The sequence below is a fragment of the Centruroides sculpturatus genome, unplaced genomic scaffold, assembly GCF_000671375.1.
Source record: "Centruroides sculpturatus isolate CEXI.00-Female unplaced genomic scaffold, Cexi_2.0 scaffold1044, whole genome shotgun sequence".
NCBI classification, from domain to species: Eukaryota; Metazoa; Arthropoda; class Arachnida; order Scorpiones; family Buthidae; genus Centruroides; species Centruroides sculpturatus.
In genome coordinates, this window is record NW_019385231.1 from 196,531 (window position 1) to 216,366 (window position 19,836).

The following is a 19,836-nucleotide window of genomic DNA, read 5'->3' on the forward strand; positions in this document are numbered from 1 at the left end:
CTATTTATAGTTAATTATTTGATATTATTGATTGATAGCCTTGTGATAATCTGTTAAAACACATTGAAAGGATTTATTTTATGAAAATTTAAACAAGTCATAAAGTCAAACTTAAGTTTATCCAATTTTGCTTCTTATATAGCATACATATTTATTATTCCATTTAAAAAATACACTCTTTTTACAATTATTAGTTAACATAACAGGCAGTTACTTTAAAACTGTAAAAGTTTTTACATGAACTGATAAAAGTTATTTAAAATATTTCAAATGATGTTTATATGCTTAATTTTGCAACTGTAGCAGAGAATTACAACTAGGAGCATCATGATGCTTAAACAAGTCATAAACTGCATTGTGAAGCTGTAATAAATTGTCTTTATATCTTTCCTGCAGCAATATAGTATTGCATAGACCAATGCTTCATCTTAACTGAAGTTCAAAGCACACCAAAAATAATGGCAGTTAGTATTACAGTGACAGTTGGTAGTGAATGGCTTGAGAATTAAATTTTAAAAACTGTCAAATTTCAAATTTTGTCACTTGATATCATTTTTTAGCTGTTATTCATGCTCATTTCTCTCTCCTTTTTTTTTTGTCAAGATAATTAAATTTATTTAAACTTATGTTTTTTATGTTAAAAAATTTGTCCTTATATTTAAAATATCTTCTTACGTGAATACTGGAAAGCATATAAATTAACACTCCTAAACCTTACATACCAATTGCATTAACTCTAATGATGCCATCAATGTGTCACACGCTTGGAAGTACTGCTATGAAGGAACATTTACATTTACTAAAGATTAGAAGGCCACCACCAATAGGTATAGCCTTGGAAAAGGAAAGATGAAGAGTTGTAGAAGTGAGAAGAGTGAAGAGAAGAAAAAGGGTAGATAGGAAAGAGTGAAATATGACATCTCAGAGCACCTGCCAAGTGCCATTTATTAAACACAAAAGTACAAATAGCCAAAATACAGTGGATTACAGTATAACTGCCCCTGTTTTGAGGCAGTAGGAGCCCCATTACGGCTGACTTGCCTTGGAGCTCAACAAACAATCACGTACGAATGCACAACCCAAATGGGGTATAGACAAAGCTATGAAGGAACAGGAACAGGAAACACCCACACCAGCAGTTAGAAACCACATCCCCATTTTGTGTATTTATATGTATTACATATACCATTCCATTGCCATGGCAATGCACATGCATAACTGTTTATTCTTTTAAAATCCATTTGTGCTGTTCCATTGTTTGAAAATAATTTCATAATCTTTGTTCTACGCATTCACTTGTTCGAATCTCACTGGTTTTTTAAACCTGAAGAAGACCGAAAGTACGGTTGAAAACGTTTGTTATTAAATGTTTACTGCTGGACTTTTAAGGTTTAGGAGTGTTAATTGTCCTTATATTATCAAGATACAGGTTTTTCTCAATAAATTTTGAAAGCTTAAATCAAATTTAAACAAATAGCATTATTGAAAATGAAATTTTATGTTTGTGTTATGTTACTATATTTAATTAGGGGATACAAAATAAACAGTAACTTAATAAATTAAGTATTAGTCTTCAAAACAATGCTTAATTATTTAATGTCATGTTTAATGTTTACAATAACATCGTAATTTACATATCAAAACAATATGTTGATAAATTATTTTTAGGTTGATGTGTTTAATGCCATTTTCATATTTTTAAATTGATGTTTATGTACTACTAATGCTAATATGTATTATATGCTACTAATACTAATGTACTACAACACAATATCTTAAAATACACTGTACTTATATTGATGTTTGAAGAGATTTATGCTTTTTTAATTCATAAAACTATTTTTCAATATACATAACTTTTGATGTAATGGAACATACTAATGGATTTTTATTTGAATTAATTAATTGAAGAGTAATTAAAGTAAAATTAAATAAATAAAAAATTAAATTAGGAAATTGTGATTTTTTTTTTGTTTATTTTTGTTATTGTTAGATTATTCATGGATTAGGCAATTTTTCTTGCTTTAATTACATTTATTTCTTCCTTCCATGTCCCTTCTTCCTTTTGGCTTACAATTGAGCTATTTTAGCAGTCTTCTGTCTGTCATTCTGTTTACATGTTTCCATTTCTGTCAATATTTTGTTACACAGTTATTAATGGAGAATGTGTCTAGATTTCTTATGTCTTCTATATCTTATCCAGTCTGCAGCCTTTTATCATTTTCAAAAATTACATTTCAGTATTTTGAATTCTGCTTACATCTTGCCTGTTCAGTCACTCATGTTTCAGAACCATACAATGGTATTGGAGTTACCATAACTTTATAAAATTTGAGTTACGTCTCTTTCCTTTTCTTTTGTAATGTGTTTTTGATAATACCACATTTTTGTTGATAAAAATAAAACTAAGTTTAATGTATTATTACATTGAGTATTATTAATGATAAATAATTATTTGGTATTTTTTTTTATTAGATATTTTTTAATGATTCAATTTAATTTTCAGGAATTGGAGATATTTACATTCCACCACCTCCACCACCAGCTTGCACATTCGATTCTAATGGACCTCGTTTAATTATTACACACATTGAGAACATTAATTTCAAGTCATATGCTGGAAAACAAGTATTGGGACCATTTCATAAAGTAAATATCAAATTATAAAACCATATTTTAGTATTGAAAAATTTTGGAATACAGTAGAGCCTCGAAAACTCGGCACTCGATAACCCGGCACTCCGGATAACTCGGCCACACCCTGGCAGGGCAAAAAAATCCTTAGTTAATTAATTTTCATGATAAAGACAGCTTTATGCCTCATAAAGTATTTTTCTGAGGTCTGTCTTATCAGGTAAATTACTGTACACAGTGTGTTCATTAATTTTCATTTTCATGTAGTAAAGGCTCTATGCCTTCATAAAAGACATACTTTTCCTTTGTTTAAGTGTATTTGGGCAGTTTATTCTCTGTTGTATTCTCAAGTAAACAATACATACAAGTACAGTACAGTACAGTATTTTTTGAGGAAACACTCATAATTATTTTTTTTAACCCCATTCCCGATAACCCGGCATTTTCACAAACTCAGCCACCCTTCAGTCCACATTAGGCTGAGTTTTTGGAGGTTCTACTGTATATAAATTGTATATTAGAATTATGCTAATGATTAGTCACATTCACACTTCTTCTATTAGTGTAAGTATTAAATTCTGCAAAAATTGTTTTGTTCTAGTATTTTTCCAGTTTCATTTCTCAAAAATAACTTCAGTTATATCTGTTTAAATTTACATAAAAATGTGAATATAAAAATTTTAATATAAATAAATTTAAATGTTTGTGTGTCTAGTCTTTATAGTTCTATATTTTGTAATTATTCAATAATTTTAATTTGTAATATTACTGTTTTAGTAATTTTTTAATTGTATTTTTAATGTGTTTATTCAAAGCAGTTTTATTTGTTTTATTAATTAAGCATAATTATCTCTCATTTTACTGCTATATATACAAAACATAAATGTTGACTGTCTTCGGATGATCACTTATTATCATATTAATTATCTTCAGATGTTAATAAAATTAATTTAAAGGAATTAATTGAACAAAACAGGACTTAATATTAAGTACTTTTAATAATATTAACTTTTTATTTTTAGGTGAAATATCTTTAGATGGTTAAATTTTTAAATGACTAAGACAAAACCTTTCTCACTTTGTTTCTAGCCATTTAAATGGTGTTTAAACGGCTAGAAACAAAGTGAGAAAGGTTTTGTCTTAGTCATTTTGAATAGTTCTACTCCAAATGCATAGAAGTTACATTTTTCTTTATATATTTTGATATTTGCCATTTTGGATGATAATAAATTATTTTTTTACAAGAAAATAAATAAATAAATAAAAATTCAAACAAGCGAAAAATAACTTTTTTTAAATTTCAGGACATTGAAAAGTTTAATGATAAGTTGTAAAAGGACAGTATGATGGTTTTGTTTGATATGTTGTAAAATCTGAAGTAACTGTTTATCTTTTTACTTTCCCAGTTGTTATACAGAGGGAAAGTATGGCGATCTGGCAAAAAATGACCCCCAGATTTTTACATTTTTGGACTTACAACACATTAAAAGGTCAAGAAATGGAAAAACGTTTGGGAGTAATTTCTCTATGTTTGAATATGTGTGTATATGGTGCACAATTTTGTTCACCCTGTTTGAAGCTTAATAACTCCTGTGTTTTTTGTTGAAAATTTCTGAAATTTTGCAGGGAAGTTTGTTTATCAAGGGTATTGATGCTATTAAATTTTGATGGTTAAAGATAGATGGGATGGGGAGATAATTGGGGTTGTATGTATCACTAATAGGGTCAGACTTAATGACGATTTTACTTGTTATTAGCATTTACAATTTTTTATAAAACTCATCCTAACCCTCGAAATTAAGCTTTTTGCATTTTATAATAGTTAAAAATATAAGTTTTTTAAGTAAAACATGATAACAGATTATGCCATTAAAATTTTAAATGTTGCTGGGAAAGTTTAGCAACTTGTTGCTGAATTTTTTACAGTAAGTCATTAATTAATGATGTTGAAGTAACTGAAATTAGTTATTTCAATTTCTGAAATTCTAAACACATCAAAGGAAATAAACTGACTATAATTTATGTATAATTTTTGCAAAATTAATTAATTTTATTGAAATTTAAAAGTTATTTGATCTTGTTGCATTGGTATGTTGTTTTGCTTGAATTACTTAATTGGCTTACTTTACCAGAGTAATTATGCTTAATTGGTTTCACAATCCTGCTCTAAATTAAATTTTTTATTTGATGATTTTAAATTATTAACTAAAAATCATAAAATTTTATTATGAATTATCTCAAGAGATGATCACCAATCTGTAAGTTAAATTTCATTAATTAATTAATTAAATCAATAAAAATTAACAGTGTTTGATTTTTTAAACACTGTTTTTTTGATGATTTAGCTCATACTATTCATTTTTATGATATTTAGAAGTTTAAATTTTTTTGTAAAAATACTTGCTATATTCAATCCAGTCAAGTTTAAAAATTTGTAATTTTGGTTACATGTAATGTCTGACATACCATATTTTTAGTGTTAAGTTTTACATGTATGTTGTTTTGATTTGTGTACAGGTAACCCCGTATAACATGAGAGTTACGTTCCAAAAAATTGCTGTGCTATGCAAATCCGTGTTATACGAAACAAAGAACTAGTGCAAAAAGGGGGGTTAGGTTCCAAAAATTAAAAAACATGTTTTTAAATCCTTATTTAAATCGGATTTATTATTCATTTTTTTTTCATAGGTAAAATACTTATTTATTATTTACGTAAATATTTTACCAGAGGATTATTCATTTTACGTGATCTCAGCATGCGCATCATCAACTGGTAACAGTTTGTGGGTGTGTTCGTTAATAGTGGTCGCTCTGCAACAGGAGTGTGCTGCAGTTTGTAGGCATTTAGGAGCGATGGTGAAAGAAAGGTGGCAGCACCAGCACTATCGATAGTATCGTGTGGAGGAATCTATAATTCTAAAATGAGCTTTTAGAGGCAAAAGAAGGGTGCCAATTGTATAATTTAACCATTAAATGGATTATTTGTTGAAAGAGCATTCAAAGTAGCCACGAAAACAATTAGAATGCTCGTGCGGAGGTATAAAAGAACGCACCCTTCATTACATTTTATGTTGTACGAGGGTTTTACTCAATTTCCGAACCATGTTAGAGTGAACCCGTGCTATAAAAGCACTGTGCTATATGGGGGATGATCCCAATTCTCGAACCGTGTTTGAGTGAATTTGTGCTATAGAAATGCCGTGTTATATGGGGGTTACCTGTACTATATATTATAAATTGTTCCATGTGAGTGGGTTGTCCATGTGAATCTCACTTTATTTTTCTGTTTCTTTGTAAAAAGGAAATGGTCAATTTAATTAGTAGTCTATTTATTTTATCTAATACTGACAATACATTTATTTTACTAACACGAGAGAGAGAGAGAGTTTACAAATAAAAGTTTTTTACAAAAATATACAATGGTAGAATAAGTATTATTAATATGGAGGCTTTCTGGGTTTATTGGTTGATGAGGTTAAAGAGTCAGTTAGTGGAATGGGCCCTTCATGAGTTTCTTGATATCTACTCACATGGACTAAAATGCCATGATTTTACTGAATGTCATTTCTTATTACTTTCATATTTTTTATTTTGATTTTTTATTGATTTTTGTCTGGTATTTCTCAGGCAGTTCAAATTTGTAAAGAAGTTTTGTTGGAACTTGAGATACAAAATTTAAATGTTTTTTCAATGGCAATTCAAAACTTGAATACAGTAGAGTCCTGTAAACTGAACTTATTATGAACTGATAAGTTTTATGGGCTCCAGGGTGGGTTATTCACACTCATAATATATTACTACAAATTTTTTAAAAATCTTTTAACACATTTAGAGCAAAAGAAAATCTACAGTACAATCTAATAAAATAATTACTGTGCTGCAAAAGATTTACCTCCAGACAATATCTTATTATTACATGTGTATTAAAAGGTATTATATGTGCAAATTCATAAATATATTAACTAAGTACCAATAGTGACTGTCTCTATTTATAGTTAAATTTTAATTTAAAAAAAATATTGGCTATTCAGTGGCTATTTTCAAGTTAGTGACATTTTGCAGTGGCACTTTGGGAAAAGGGTTATATTCTTTTTCAACATATGGAATTGATGCTATTATCAAGTGTTAGCAGTGAAGAATGATAACTTATTTGATCCTGATGTTAAGTTATAGAGATATAAATTAAATTACATTTTTTAATTTATTTTTAAATGATGTGATGAATTTTACAGAATGTTGAGATATTGAGAGTGAAGTTTCCAGAACTCTATTTAATAACATGTATTATATGGTTGGGATAATCTGAAGGAAGTTTTAATGGAATGGTGGATTAGTGAATGTTCCTGATACAGTTTATTATACACATTAATAAAACAATGATTCAAAATTTGGGTTATAAGTAGTAAATATTTTGGATCCAACACCTACTTATAACTACAGGCATACCTCGACTTACGTCGTTTCGAGTTACGTTGTTCCCGATTATACGTCGTTTATCAAAAAAGTATATGGAAAAATAAATATCAAGTTTAAGTCATTTTATTCAACTTTACGTCCGTCCGCCACAAATATTGAAGTCATAATATCACTATAAAAGCGTTTAAAGCACATAAAATCATATTAAAATATATACTAGTATGTTCTGTATTTACAGTACATGCATTCGTAGATTTAGAATACTTTTTTCTGTACTATATTAAAAACTAAAATTTATTTGTTTGTAAGCTTAAAATAGATTTTTATTAACCATATATTATTAAAAATGCATTAATAAATAAAATACAAAACCAGGAATGGTAATTTATGGTTTAGCCTAGTGACAAGTAGATTCGGAGACAAGTAAATTCGACTTACGTCGTTTTTCGACTTACGTCGTTCTCCTGGAACCAATTACCGACGTAAGGCGAGGTATACCTGTATTTTTATTTCTATCAAATCAGTAGAATGTGCATCTCTTTCTCTTGAAAAATTACAGTAAATTTTCCTTATTTATATATTTGTACATACTATGATTTTTTAAATATTAGATCAGAGTTACCGACTATCAATGCAAGTACTGTACTTACAATATTTGTCTCACTTCAATTTTTAAGCAGTCTTTCTGCTGTGCAGATAACTTCTCTTCTAACTTAAGTATTGGGGTGGTTCACTGACCACCTAGTAGTGTCATCTTTTCTTAAAAATAAATTTTATTCTATTCTAAACATTATAATTTCATTTCCCAAATGTTTCTGTCTTCAACCTCTTCAGTTTCAGAATTGTGATTGTGGATGTTTTTAGTCTTCTGTTTCACTTGTATTATTATCAATTGGTTTTTCATTGGACAACATATTTTTATATAATTGTCTCAACCTATTTTCTTCTTTTAGGAAACTACAGCTAGTTATTTTTTTACTTTAGTTACTGAACTATTCCCCAGTAACCTTTATCCAATGATGATTTTATAGTTACAAAAAACACTTTTGTTAATAGTTATGTGGAATAACTATAAACACCAAACTAACTTTGTAGCAAAATTTTAACAGATCTAAAAAATTTTTTAGACTCATAGATAATGCAAGAAGTAACAGCTAGATCAGTGTTTCTTAACCTGTAACGAATCGTCGCCCCCTTCAATAAAAACGTTATGTAGTATCGCCCCCTTCACTTCAAAATTCCAATGCCGAGGGCCAAGGCTAATGCCAAATTCGTACTGCATCGAACAGACTAGTGACTAGTATAATGTTATTTGTTTAATTATGGTACGATATAACGAATAAAATATCTAATTATTCTTAATATAATGTTTTACTATATCGCCCAGAAAATTGTTTTTCGCCCCCCCAAATATAAATCGCCCCCGTTGAGAAACACTGAGCTAGATGAATTGACAAAAATTGTCTTTGAAAATATTACTGTATTATGTACTGTAGTTACTTGATACAGTTGATACTATTGTGATCTCTGAAAAACATATTTCTAGCATCTTACATTAATATTAGTAATTATTTGGGGAAAAAATTTTAAGAATGTAATATAATATGCTAAATAGTTTAATTTAAAAAATGATACTTGTATTTTTTAATTTTAAAAGACAATTTAGAAAAGTGAGAAAGTAACATTAAGCTTATATAATATATAAATTTTCAGAAAATTTGTAAATGTGTTTTTGATTTATTCCAGAGTTTCACATCTATTGTTGGACCAAATGGAAGTGGAAAGTCAAATGTTATTGATTCAATGCTTTTTGTATTTGGTTATAGAGCTCAGAAAATAAGATCTAAAAAAATAAGTGTATTGATTCATAATAGTGATAACCATGCAAATGTTGAAAGTTGTTCTGTCAGTGTACATTTTCAAAGGATCATTGATAAGGTAAATAAAAATTTTATTACTCTGAATATTTTTACTAATAATAGTATTTTGTAATGAGTGATTGTAATTAAAGTATCTATGATGTCTAGAGAGATATTTAGCAGTCCAATATGGTGAAACTACAAGATGTGTGGGAAAACATTTTCTTAAAAAGAATTAGTACTAAAACTCACTACGGCACTTTTGATACTACAATTAATGAAAAAACAGTTTCCTTTGCATAAACACACATATTACAGTTAAGTTCTGAGTATAGAAAATGCCACAGCTGCTTAATGTCATTCTGATTAATTATAATGGCATTACTCTGTGATTTCTTTTCAAACTGTTTTATGAAAACAACAGCACTGCTGTGGCTGCACTTCAGGAATTTCATTATCATAAGAATTTATGCTGAGGGTCAGGGATTGTGCTGCATAGTGCCAAAATTATTACTTGGCAATATTTTTATTAAAGTGGTGATAAAAATATAATATTGGCAATAGCAAATGGTGATAAAAACTTTAATCTATATTCAGCGTGAAATTAAATCACAAATCACACTTTGGGAAAAACAGCAGAATGTCTATGGCAGTGTTTTTCAACCTTCTTGAATGCGCGACCCCTTTACAAGTTAAAAAATTCTGGCAACCCCCAGGGCTATATTAAAACTATGTCAGTGATTTTAAAAACTATGTATTTAATTTTCTTTCTGTTGAGACCTAAATATCGATTGAAAAACCAATTGTACTGTGCAAAGAAGTAGCAAGAGCCCTGCAAATAGCTTTGCCACCGGGGCGCTGGAGGTGAGTGCGCCTCGTGCCGCCCGTGCAGTAACATATACTCACTTTCTTTTGTTTCTGTCAGTTTTCCAAGTACGCCAACAAGTACAGACGTGATTGTATTGTCTTTGCACTTTACTCCACGTGAGCATAAAATGGATGTTTCTCAAAAGATTGTAGCCCTCCACGTCTGGTACAAGTGGCAGTGACAGAAGTGAATCAAAACCAAAAAAAAAATAAACATTACGATGACAATTACTTGAAATACGGGTTTATTGTCATGAATAATAAACCTCAATGTATACTTTGCGGCGATATATTATCACATGAGAGTATGAAACCATCAATGCTTATGTATCACCTCTCAGCCAAACATTCCCAGGAAACTGATAAACCGCTGTATTTCTTTGAATGTAAGCTTTTCAGCTTATATTCAAAGAAATACCCTTAACCAGCACCAAAATACTATGATTCAGGTAATAAAATAGTATTGTTATTTGGTGATTAAAAATATTTTTTATTGCTCAATTATTTATTTGTTTTTCTGATTTTTTTTTGTCTGTTTTTAGGTATCCATTGTCAACAAAAATACATTGTTAGCTAGTTAAAGAGTTGCATACTGAGTTGCTAAAGCAGGGAAGCCGCATACAGTTGCCAAAAATCTTATTTTGCCAGCAGCCCTAGATATGATTGAAATTATGTTAGGTAGGCAGGAGGCAAGCAAGCTAAAAAGCATACCACTTTCTGACAATACTATTGAATGCAGAATAAACAATATGGCCAGTGACATTCAAGAACAAGTAGTCAAGAAATTAAAGAAGAGCCCAGATTTTGCTTTGCAGTTTGATGAATCTACTGATGTTTCAGATTATGCACAGTTTGTAGTATTTGTGTGCTTTGAAGCAGATGAAAGTATCACAGAAGACATTTTATTTTGCAAAGCACTTTCTGCAAACACTACAGGTCAGTGTTTGTATGACATGTTTTTAGAAAGCACTCGCAACTACGGATAAAATGTATTGCCATTTGTAGCGATGGCGCTAAAGCTATGACTGGACAAAAAAGCAGACTCATTGCAAAATTAAAATCAATAATGCCAGATGTCTCATGGACACACTGTTTTATTCATCAACAAGCTCTGGTAGCCAAGGTTTTACCTTTTGATTTAAATGATGTGCTTAAAGAGGTGATCAAAATTGTGAACTCTATTAAAGGTAAAGCCGTGCAAACTCGACTGTTCAGAACCATTTGTGAAGATATGGGTTTGCTCCATCAAAATCTCCTTTATCATACAGAGGTCAGATGATTATCCAAAGGAAAGGTATTGACAAGAGTTCTAGAACTGAAAGCTGAATTGTTAATGTTTTTACAAGGTGCTAAATCTGAATATGTGAATTATTTATGTGACCCTGTTTAGCTCCTAAAATTAGCATTTCTTGCTGATCTTTTTAGCCACCTGAATATTTTAAACAAGAAACTCCAAGGGAGAGAAGAAAATATTCTGACAGCTAAGGATAAAATCAAAGGATTCTTTGCAAAACTTCATTTGTGGTCAACATCTTTGCAAAAAAATATATATGAGTCTTTCCCTTGTGTTTAGAAGATTGTCGAAGAAACTGCAATGGATCAATTGTTGGTAGTAAGTTCTCACATTCCTTGCTTGATACAGAGCTTACATAATTTGGAAGAGAAACTATTAACTTATTTTCAAAAACTGGACTCTGAAGCTGACAATGGGCATAGATGGATACTAAATCCTTTCATGGATATGTCAGTACAACTGGCTGATCTAACCATGAAGATGAAAGAAAATCTTATAGATTTAGCTGCTGATGGCATGCTTAAAATGGAATTTCATTCGCAAAATATTGACTTCTTCTGGATGAAGAGAAAACAAATGTATCCAGAAGTGGCAAGGAAGGCTTTAAAATTATTAGTGCCATTCACCACTTCTTACCTATGTGAATTAACATTCTCTTCAATGGAGGACATAAAAACTAAAAAGAGAAATAGGCTTCAATTAGAAAATGATTTAGTTATTTGTGTCTGAAAAATAGAACCACATTTTGACAAATTATTAAAAAATAAACAGGCTCAGCCTTCTCACTGAAATTGTAGTTTTTTTTTTATTGTAGTGTAGGACCTACAAATACTTGTCTTTTTCTTTTACCTGCAACCCCTTGTGTAAGGCTTTGCGATTAGTGTTTTTCAACCTGTGGGTTGCGACCCCCAGGTTGAAAAACACTGGTCTATGGGAGTCCCATGAACCACATACACCTAGCAATTTCATGACGTTCATGTGGCAGCAGAGTAGTAGGAAGTGATGTTGAGAATGAAAGAATTTTGTGCAATGCTGCCTGGCATTTCCAGATTGGGGATTTTTCATTGACTGACAGAAAATTTGAGGAATATTTTGGAATGATTTTTTTCCACTTTGATTTTTTTTTTAGTAGACTGAAACAAAAATTTTGACATGACAGAACCTGTGAAATACTGTTTAAACATTGTGATAAAATATGTTATTTGGAATTATTCATTAAAAAATTATTCAAAAATGATTCTTATTGCTAACAAGGAGAGGCCAGACATTAGGGTTTCTGTTTCGAATGAAACTTGGTGAGCATGTAACCTTAAGCACAATCAGCTCCTTGTCTGAATAATAGGATCCACTTCTGAAATGTTTCCCAAAAAGCAGCCTCTGAAAATTTAGTGTTTAGCTTATAAGTCTTTGAAAGTTTCATATTTTCAAGTGGCAATAACCAAGTGGATAAAACGCTATTCATTGGAGCTAGATGATAGACCTATAGGTTCAACCTTCAGAATTTTAGTTTAGTTTCTTTTTTAATATGTAACATTATTTTATTTTACTGCTTCATTAGCATTATTATTACTATTATTATTTATCTTGTTTAAAGCTTATAAAACAAGAAATTGAAAATTATGACATTATTTCCTATTTAGCAAAAACAAGCCTCTGTAGATTTAACTCTTTTATAATCATTAAATAAGCATTGCCAGATTTGGCTACTCTTTTTTTAGTTTGGTATAAAAAATATCATTTGGCACATTGGCTACTTTTTGGACTACATAAATTTGGCTATATTTTTGGCTACATATTTATTATAAATATATTATTTGAATAAAAATGCACTAAAAAATGGTGTTTTATTGTTCAAATAAAACAAATATATATATATTTTTAAAATAAATTATTTATAATGGTGACAAACAAAAATTTGTCTTCTAAGTAAAAATTGAAAGTGTCTGAAGAAGTAATTTTTTAAAATATTTTTTTTGTGATAAAGTTTTAATACTAATAACTATAGTCTGGTCCTGTTAATCCTTAATAATAGGAAAATTAATATTTTTTCTGCTATTCCAAAGGACTTACCAAACCACAGTTATTTAATTTGAAAATTGACTAAGAGATTTCTTTATTAAACTAATATGTGTATTTTGGGTTCATTAATACCTTCATCAGTTGGGTTTTTGTTTTTCTATTTTAACAGGGGGAAAATGATTTAACTTTTTCTTATTAAATTTATCATTGAAAATACCATATATTTGTTTTTAATATTTTAATTTGTTTCTCTAGTCTGCCTACGTCCCATAGTACAGAAAACATTCTTTTATTATTATTATTTTGCTTCAATGTATAGTATGTATTGATTAAACATTAAATAAGAAAATTAATTTTTTTAGTCTGTCTTTGCAAGATCATTTGTTACATAATTTGTTGCAATCTACTTTGCATATAAAATGAGTGTTTTTGACATATTAGTAAATTACAGTTTTTGCATGCATTTTGAGTCTTATGATCCTTATTTCCTTAGCTGTTTTTTGGCTAATTAACAGGCCTATAAATTGGCAGAAAACATTTGTTCTATGATTAAAGTTATTACTAGAAAAGTACAAATAGTGTGTTTTTTTTTATTTTATTGTCAAATCTCAGGTTATTTATCAAAAAAGAATCGTTTTTTGAGTTGGCTACTTTTGGACTACTTTTTAGAAAATTTTTGGCTGCAAAAAGCTAAAAACATCTGGCTTTGTTCAAACAATGCTAGTTTCATTTGAATTGGAGACTTGAACATTTATCTTCTTGTAAGTGACAGGTTAACATGTTACTTTTGCTTTTCAAATGCCAAACTGATAAGTCTACCAGCATCTGCATTAATTAGTAAGTAAAACTGGTTGCAATGATTTGAAGTAGTGAAAAAATTAAAAATTGGCAGAAGGTTGGCAATATTTAAAAATTTTTCAGAGCGACCCTTGGAGGATCATTAACTTCCCAGATCTCAGAGGAATGATCACTCAGATTGTGCAAACTTGACCTAAAAATCTGAAGCTGAAATCTAAGAATTCAGCCTAATTATGGATGCAAACTTATTACTTTACAAATCATTGAGGATGTTACCACAGCTGCTGTTGAACAGTCAATGAATAGTGCATGTGTAATGTCATAGCAGTTGGATATATCCTACAGCAAAATGTGGAAGATATTGAAAAGTTGGAGATTTTTATTCATATAAGATCAGCCACAATCAGCAGTTGCTTGCTGATAGGGAATCCCAGTTGATCTTTGTATCAACTTTCCTTGCCAACATGAAAATGGATGTGTTGCAGCATGGAATATCCTTTGGAGCAATGAGGCACATTTTTATCATACTGGAACAATAAACATCATCCATAACTGTCACGTTTGAACCACAGGAAACTCTCATGTTTTCTGGTAGATGTCACTGCACTTGTCTAAAGTCACAGTCTTGAGTAGATTCACAGTAACATTTATTCTTGTACCAAAAATACCTTAATCCAGTAAGTAACACCAAATTTATTAATTGAATGAATGTTTTCAATCTTGTTTAAAGGCCATCATCAGGTTATTATTGAAATTCTCTCTCTGCAATTCTGACAAAAAAATTATTGGTAAAATATTGTCACAGAAACTGTTGTGTGACAATATTTTAGCAATAATAGAGGGTTTAGTTATGTGTTTTCTACTGCCAGGGCACTTCATTTAGTGGATCTTAACTTGTAACAAATTTAGTAGCCTTGAAAGAAAGTATTATACTGCGAGAAACATCACAGAGGATCATTTATGTTTGGCTGTTAATACACTGTTCATTACCTCCAGTATTTCAGTTTCAGAATGTAGATCACATTGAGCAGCTTATATTACTAAGAGGATGCAAGAAACAAAGGCATGAAAATGCTGTAGGCATGAATTTTGGTACTGATGTTTTTTACAGAAATATCTTCTACATGTTCTGAAATGTCACATACCAGATTTCATTGTACAGTGGTACCTCAGGATACGAAATTAATCCGTTCCAAAACTGAGATCGTATCATGAAAATGTCGTAAGGTGAATCATTTTTCCCCATACGATTACATATAAAACCAAATAATTCGTTCCAACACGAAAAACACACTCAAATTAAAGATAAGTTGTACATTAAAACAAAATAACTATAGTAAGGAAAACACTGAAAAATGCATTTTGTAGTTGTAAATGTATAAATAACCATAATAGAATAATAATTGATTAAAAAAAATGTAGTTTTATTTGCACTTTACCTTTGAGGATAGACGACGGTGGAGGTGTAAACTGGTGGCGGAAGAGAGGGAGAAGGGAAATGATACTAAAACTTAACTTACATAACATAATGTAACGATAACTTAAAAATAACTTAAAACTAAGTTTTTTATCTTTTCTAAATTATTTTTAAAACTAAAAATTTTTTTTTTAAATTTTTATTCACTGCTTTTTGCTTTCTTTCCTTCACTTCCACCAGCACTTTCACTGGATAGAGGTCGCTTGGTAAAATATCTATCCAAAGAGGTTTGGCTTTGCCTACTTTTTAAAATGTTTCTAAAATGACTTAGGCAAATGTCATTACTCCGAGCAGCAATACGGCCAGTGTGAACCTTTTCGGGATGTTTCTTTTCAATAAAATCAGTCACTTTCTCATAATACCTCAAGATTTCCTTTATTGAGCGAGATCCTTCCAAGACTCAGCAAACACGCGGACTGAGACCGATGAACAGAAGTGAATAAAAAATGGCGCTGCGAACTAATGTAACATCGTATTGTGAGTTTTTGTTCGTATCGTGGAGCAAAAATATGTTCGAATTTCATGTTGTATCCTGAAAATTTCGTATGCTGGGGCGTTCATATCCTGAGGTACCACTGTATTTGGATTGCTAAATATCTTCCTAAATAGCATTAAATAGGGGTACTTTAATTAATTATGATCACATGGTATTTGATTTTGTCAATCTGATAAAATTGGATTTATAAAAAAAACAAATTAAAATTTATGTGGAAGATTTTTGATTAAATGGTCAATATATAATTTTAATAATAGTCACGTGCACAATAGAATGCTATTTTTGATGAGTAGAAGAATATGGGGAGAATTTTGAAAATAATACAATCAGTGGTATCACTTTTGAAATTATATCAATTGTAATGTGCTATCCATTGCTTTAAAACTAACAATTGATTAATGTGACATTAGTACAGTCTTATACTGTATTTTAATTTATGTCTTGTGGATTGATTTTTATTAAAATTTTTAACAGGCCTATAAATTGGCAGAAAACATTTGTTCTATGATTAAAGTTATTACTAGAAAAGTACGGAAGGTGTCTTTTTGATTTTATCGTCAAATCAGGTTATTTATCAAAAAAGAATCGTTTTTTGAGTTGGCTACTTTTGGACTACTTTTTAGAAAATTTTTGGCTGCAAAAAGCTAAAAACATCTGGCTTTGTTCAAACAATGCTAGTTTCATTTGAATTGGAGACTTGAACATTTATCTTCTTGTAAGTGACAGGTTAACATGTTNAATTTCATTTTCATTGCTGATCAAATATTTTCAAATTATTACTCTAAATTATCAAGAAATTTATAATTTATGAACAATTCTCATTGACATTTCATTTACTCATTATTTGGATGTTGTATTGGAAGTGTTCAAATATTTTGGAAGTGTTCAAAATATTTGACTGACTAGTTCATAAATATCTAAAATTCTTATTTGTTAAGCAATATTTGTTGTAATTAATGATATCACAAATAAACTTATTGAAAAAAATAATATAATTCACAATTGCCTTGTACATGTGTAAAAGATAAACATTCAGTATACTTTTAAAAATTATCTTGATTGATCTAAAATTAAATTTGAATGATGATAGTTGTAAGTATATTGTACATAATTGAAGTATGCACTATCATAACGTTATAAATGGCATTTATTTCTAAATTTGTTTTATTGAAGAATTATAAATGCAATGCTTTCTGCTGCAAAAAAAAAAATATTGAAGTGATAGTGGCACTGTAAGTGGCTGTATTTTGAAGTTGAATTTATATGAAGCTGTAATGTTTAAAGTGCCAGAGTGCAGGTCACATGACTATTGGTGCTTAAAATGTTACAGCTTATATTTACATCATTTTGATATTCCAGACTTGTAACCTAGAGAATTGTAACCTAGTGAATTTTTTACCATTTTATTGTAAAATTCAAATGAATTCATTCACTAAAAAAAGTATTTTTACCTCTACTGAAAAGTTTGTTTTTTGGCATTTACAACAATAAGGCATTGCATATTTCATATATTTTTAAAAATTTTTTGTTTTACTTAACAAAAAGAATGAAAACAAAATATCTTATTCTTATTCCTAATAACAAAAGGAATGAGATGATTTTTATTTTACTATAAAATTTATTTATAAATCAAATAATAAATATTAAATTATTTTTATAGCCTGGAGATAGCTTTGAAGTTGTTCCTAATTCACAATTTTATATACAAAGGACTGCATTTAAAGATAATAGTTCTTATTATGCTATCAATGGGAAAAGAACACAGTTTAAAGAAGTGGCACGCCTTTTGCGATCACATGGAATTGATTTAGATCATAATCGATTTTTAATTCTACAGGTATTTATAATTTATGTTTCCACNTTATGAAAACATTCATAAGCATTCATTGATGTCATTTTGAACAGCGCTATATAGAGGTTTGACTGTGTTTTCTATTATCGAAACGTTGTCATTAATGTTTTATATGCTCTAAATCTTTAAAACTATAAAAAGAGACCATGTGTTTAAAGATATTACTGTCTCACAACTAAATTAAAAATGTGGAACAAACCTTTATGATTTGCTGTACATGCATATTAAAATGAAAATTTTCTATAAGCGATAATACGTGAAACTTTCTAAAATTAGAAAAAAAAATTACACATAAGTGGTTTTCTGCAATTTAAATGCTATTAGGAATATTAAATTTTTAGTTTAAAATTTCAAATAATTGTAATTTTACATTTTATTCAAGTAAAAGTAGAAGTGTTGTTAATAGCAATGAATTTTATTATTTTAGTTATTGTATCATATTTTTGCGGATTGTCCAGCATGTTGGTCTATCCAGGATGACCATGAAATCAGATACACTATTTCTGTATGGTAAAAATCGGCATGCCAGTTCATCTTGGAGAGTGCCTGCATGCCGGTTTAAGTGAGTTTATACATCCTTCTGAATAGGACGTATTAAAAAACAAATGAGTGACGTCAGGTAAAAAGGAACACGTTTTTACTCTAAAACTTTGAAACTGTCAGCAGTACATCAAAAGCTATGAATATATGTTTAATTTCTGCATTTTGTTGATTTCTAATGATGTAAATACTTGGGGCATTTCCCAAGTATTTACATCATTAGATGTAAAAGTGCTTTGTTTTATGTTTACTTTATTGTAATTTTATTCAAAAACTATATAATCTTTTAGATAAAAAAAATTTTATCTAAAGTTTATCTAAAAAGTTTATCTAAAAAAATTTAGATCAAAAAAGTATATAATCCTTTAGATTTTGAGTAATTAAGCTTGAATAATAAACTTTTTTATCCCACATACACCAACAATAAACAATAAAATGCTCCTATAAGAACAGCACTTCTTAGAAAAGACATGTCCGAATTAGTGTCACCTGAGAAACTAACCGATAAGTTTGTGGAGCTCGCTTCTGAAGATTGCAATATATCAGGACAAATCTTACCAAAAGCATATTAAATTTTAGAAATTTGCTGTAAATTATCTCAACTTACACTGATTAACATTGGCTTTGTGTGAAATTAGTGAGGAAGGTGTTATTTTTAAGATCAGGGTAGATTGTCAGTGCAGTTCATATTGACTAACTACTACTACTACAAATGTCAATAAGCTGTTAATTGTTTTATTGTCTTGTAAATGAAAACTCTTCCTGATTTTAAATCAGTTAAATTACAATGTTGTTATTTTATTGTACTCTGAAGAATGTTTTCTGTAAAATTTTATTAACAACTAATTTTGTTAGATTTGATTAATTTTAATGTTTAATCTCAGTTTAATCAGCATGCTAGTCTCTCCCCAGTTATATACGGCATGCCAGTTAATCTGCAAAAATATGGTAAAAATTGTAAATACAGTAGATCCCCCTATAAAACTGTTTCCTGTAGTTATGATTCCTATAAAAATTGTGGCAGTATCCGTAAACAACGGTAAAAATAACTCCTATAATACGTAAAACGTCATCGGGCAGCCGAACTACTTTCCCGCCGTCCGTAGCGCCACGCTACGGACGTTTAGGCAGATAAATTGAGTTTAGTATCGTCTGTTCATATAATTATATATAAATTAGGTACTGTACATATAATTATATATTAATTATATATAAATTAGGTACTGTATATATAATTATATATTAACTTAATTTATTGTAACTTTATTATAATTAAATATATATTTTTCGCCGTCTAGCGTCACGCTACGGCGAGTTAGGCGACCTATCGTCTGTCCAGTACTGTAATTTTATACATTTCTTGTGAAAGAAACATTTCTTATTTAACGGCCATAAAAATTATTTATATTAAGGATGTCTCCAAAGGTCAACGAAGTTTTCGCAGAAAAATAATATCAGAAATCGCGGCCGCGGTTTGATGCGCTGTTCCGCGACGAAACCAAGCTTTAGCAACGGGCGTAGTCGAACGGTACACACTCGGTAAGCAATCCTACAATTTTTTGTTTATAACGTAGTTTATACGGA

At 29.6% G+C, this 19,836-nt stretch overlaps 1 protein-coding gene across 1 annotated transcript in view; it reads left to right on the forward strand.

Annotated features, from left to right (window-relative positions):
• Positions 1–742: 742 nt before the first annotated feature.
• Positions 743–19,836, forward strand: part of LOC111636484 (structural maintenance of chromosomes protein 4-like) — a 116,718-nt gene continuing 97,624 nt past the window's right edge. The window contains exons 1-4 of the mRNA XM_023381744.1: positions 743–827; positions 2,507–2,649; positions 8,797–8,988; positions 17,521–17,697. Of these exons, the coding sequence (XP_023237512.1) occupies positions 743–827; positions 2,507–2,649; positions 8,797–8,988; positions 17,521–17,697 (597 nt within the window). The remainder of the gene's footprint in view (positions 828–2,506; positions 2,650–8,796; positions 8,989–17,520; positions 17,698–19,836) is intronic.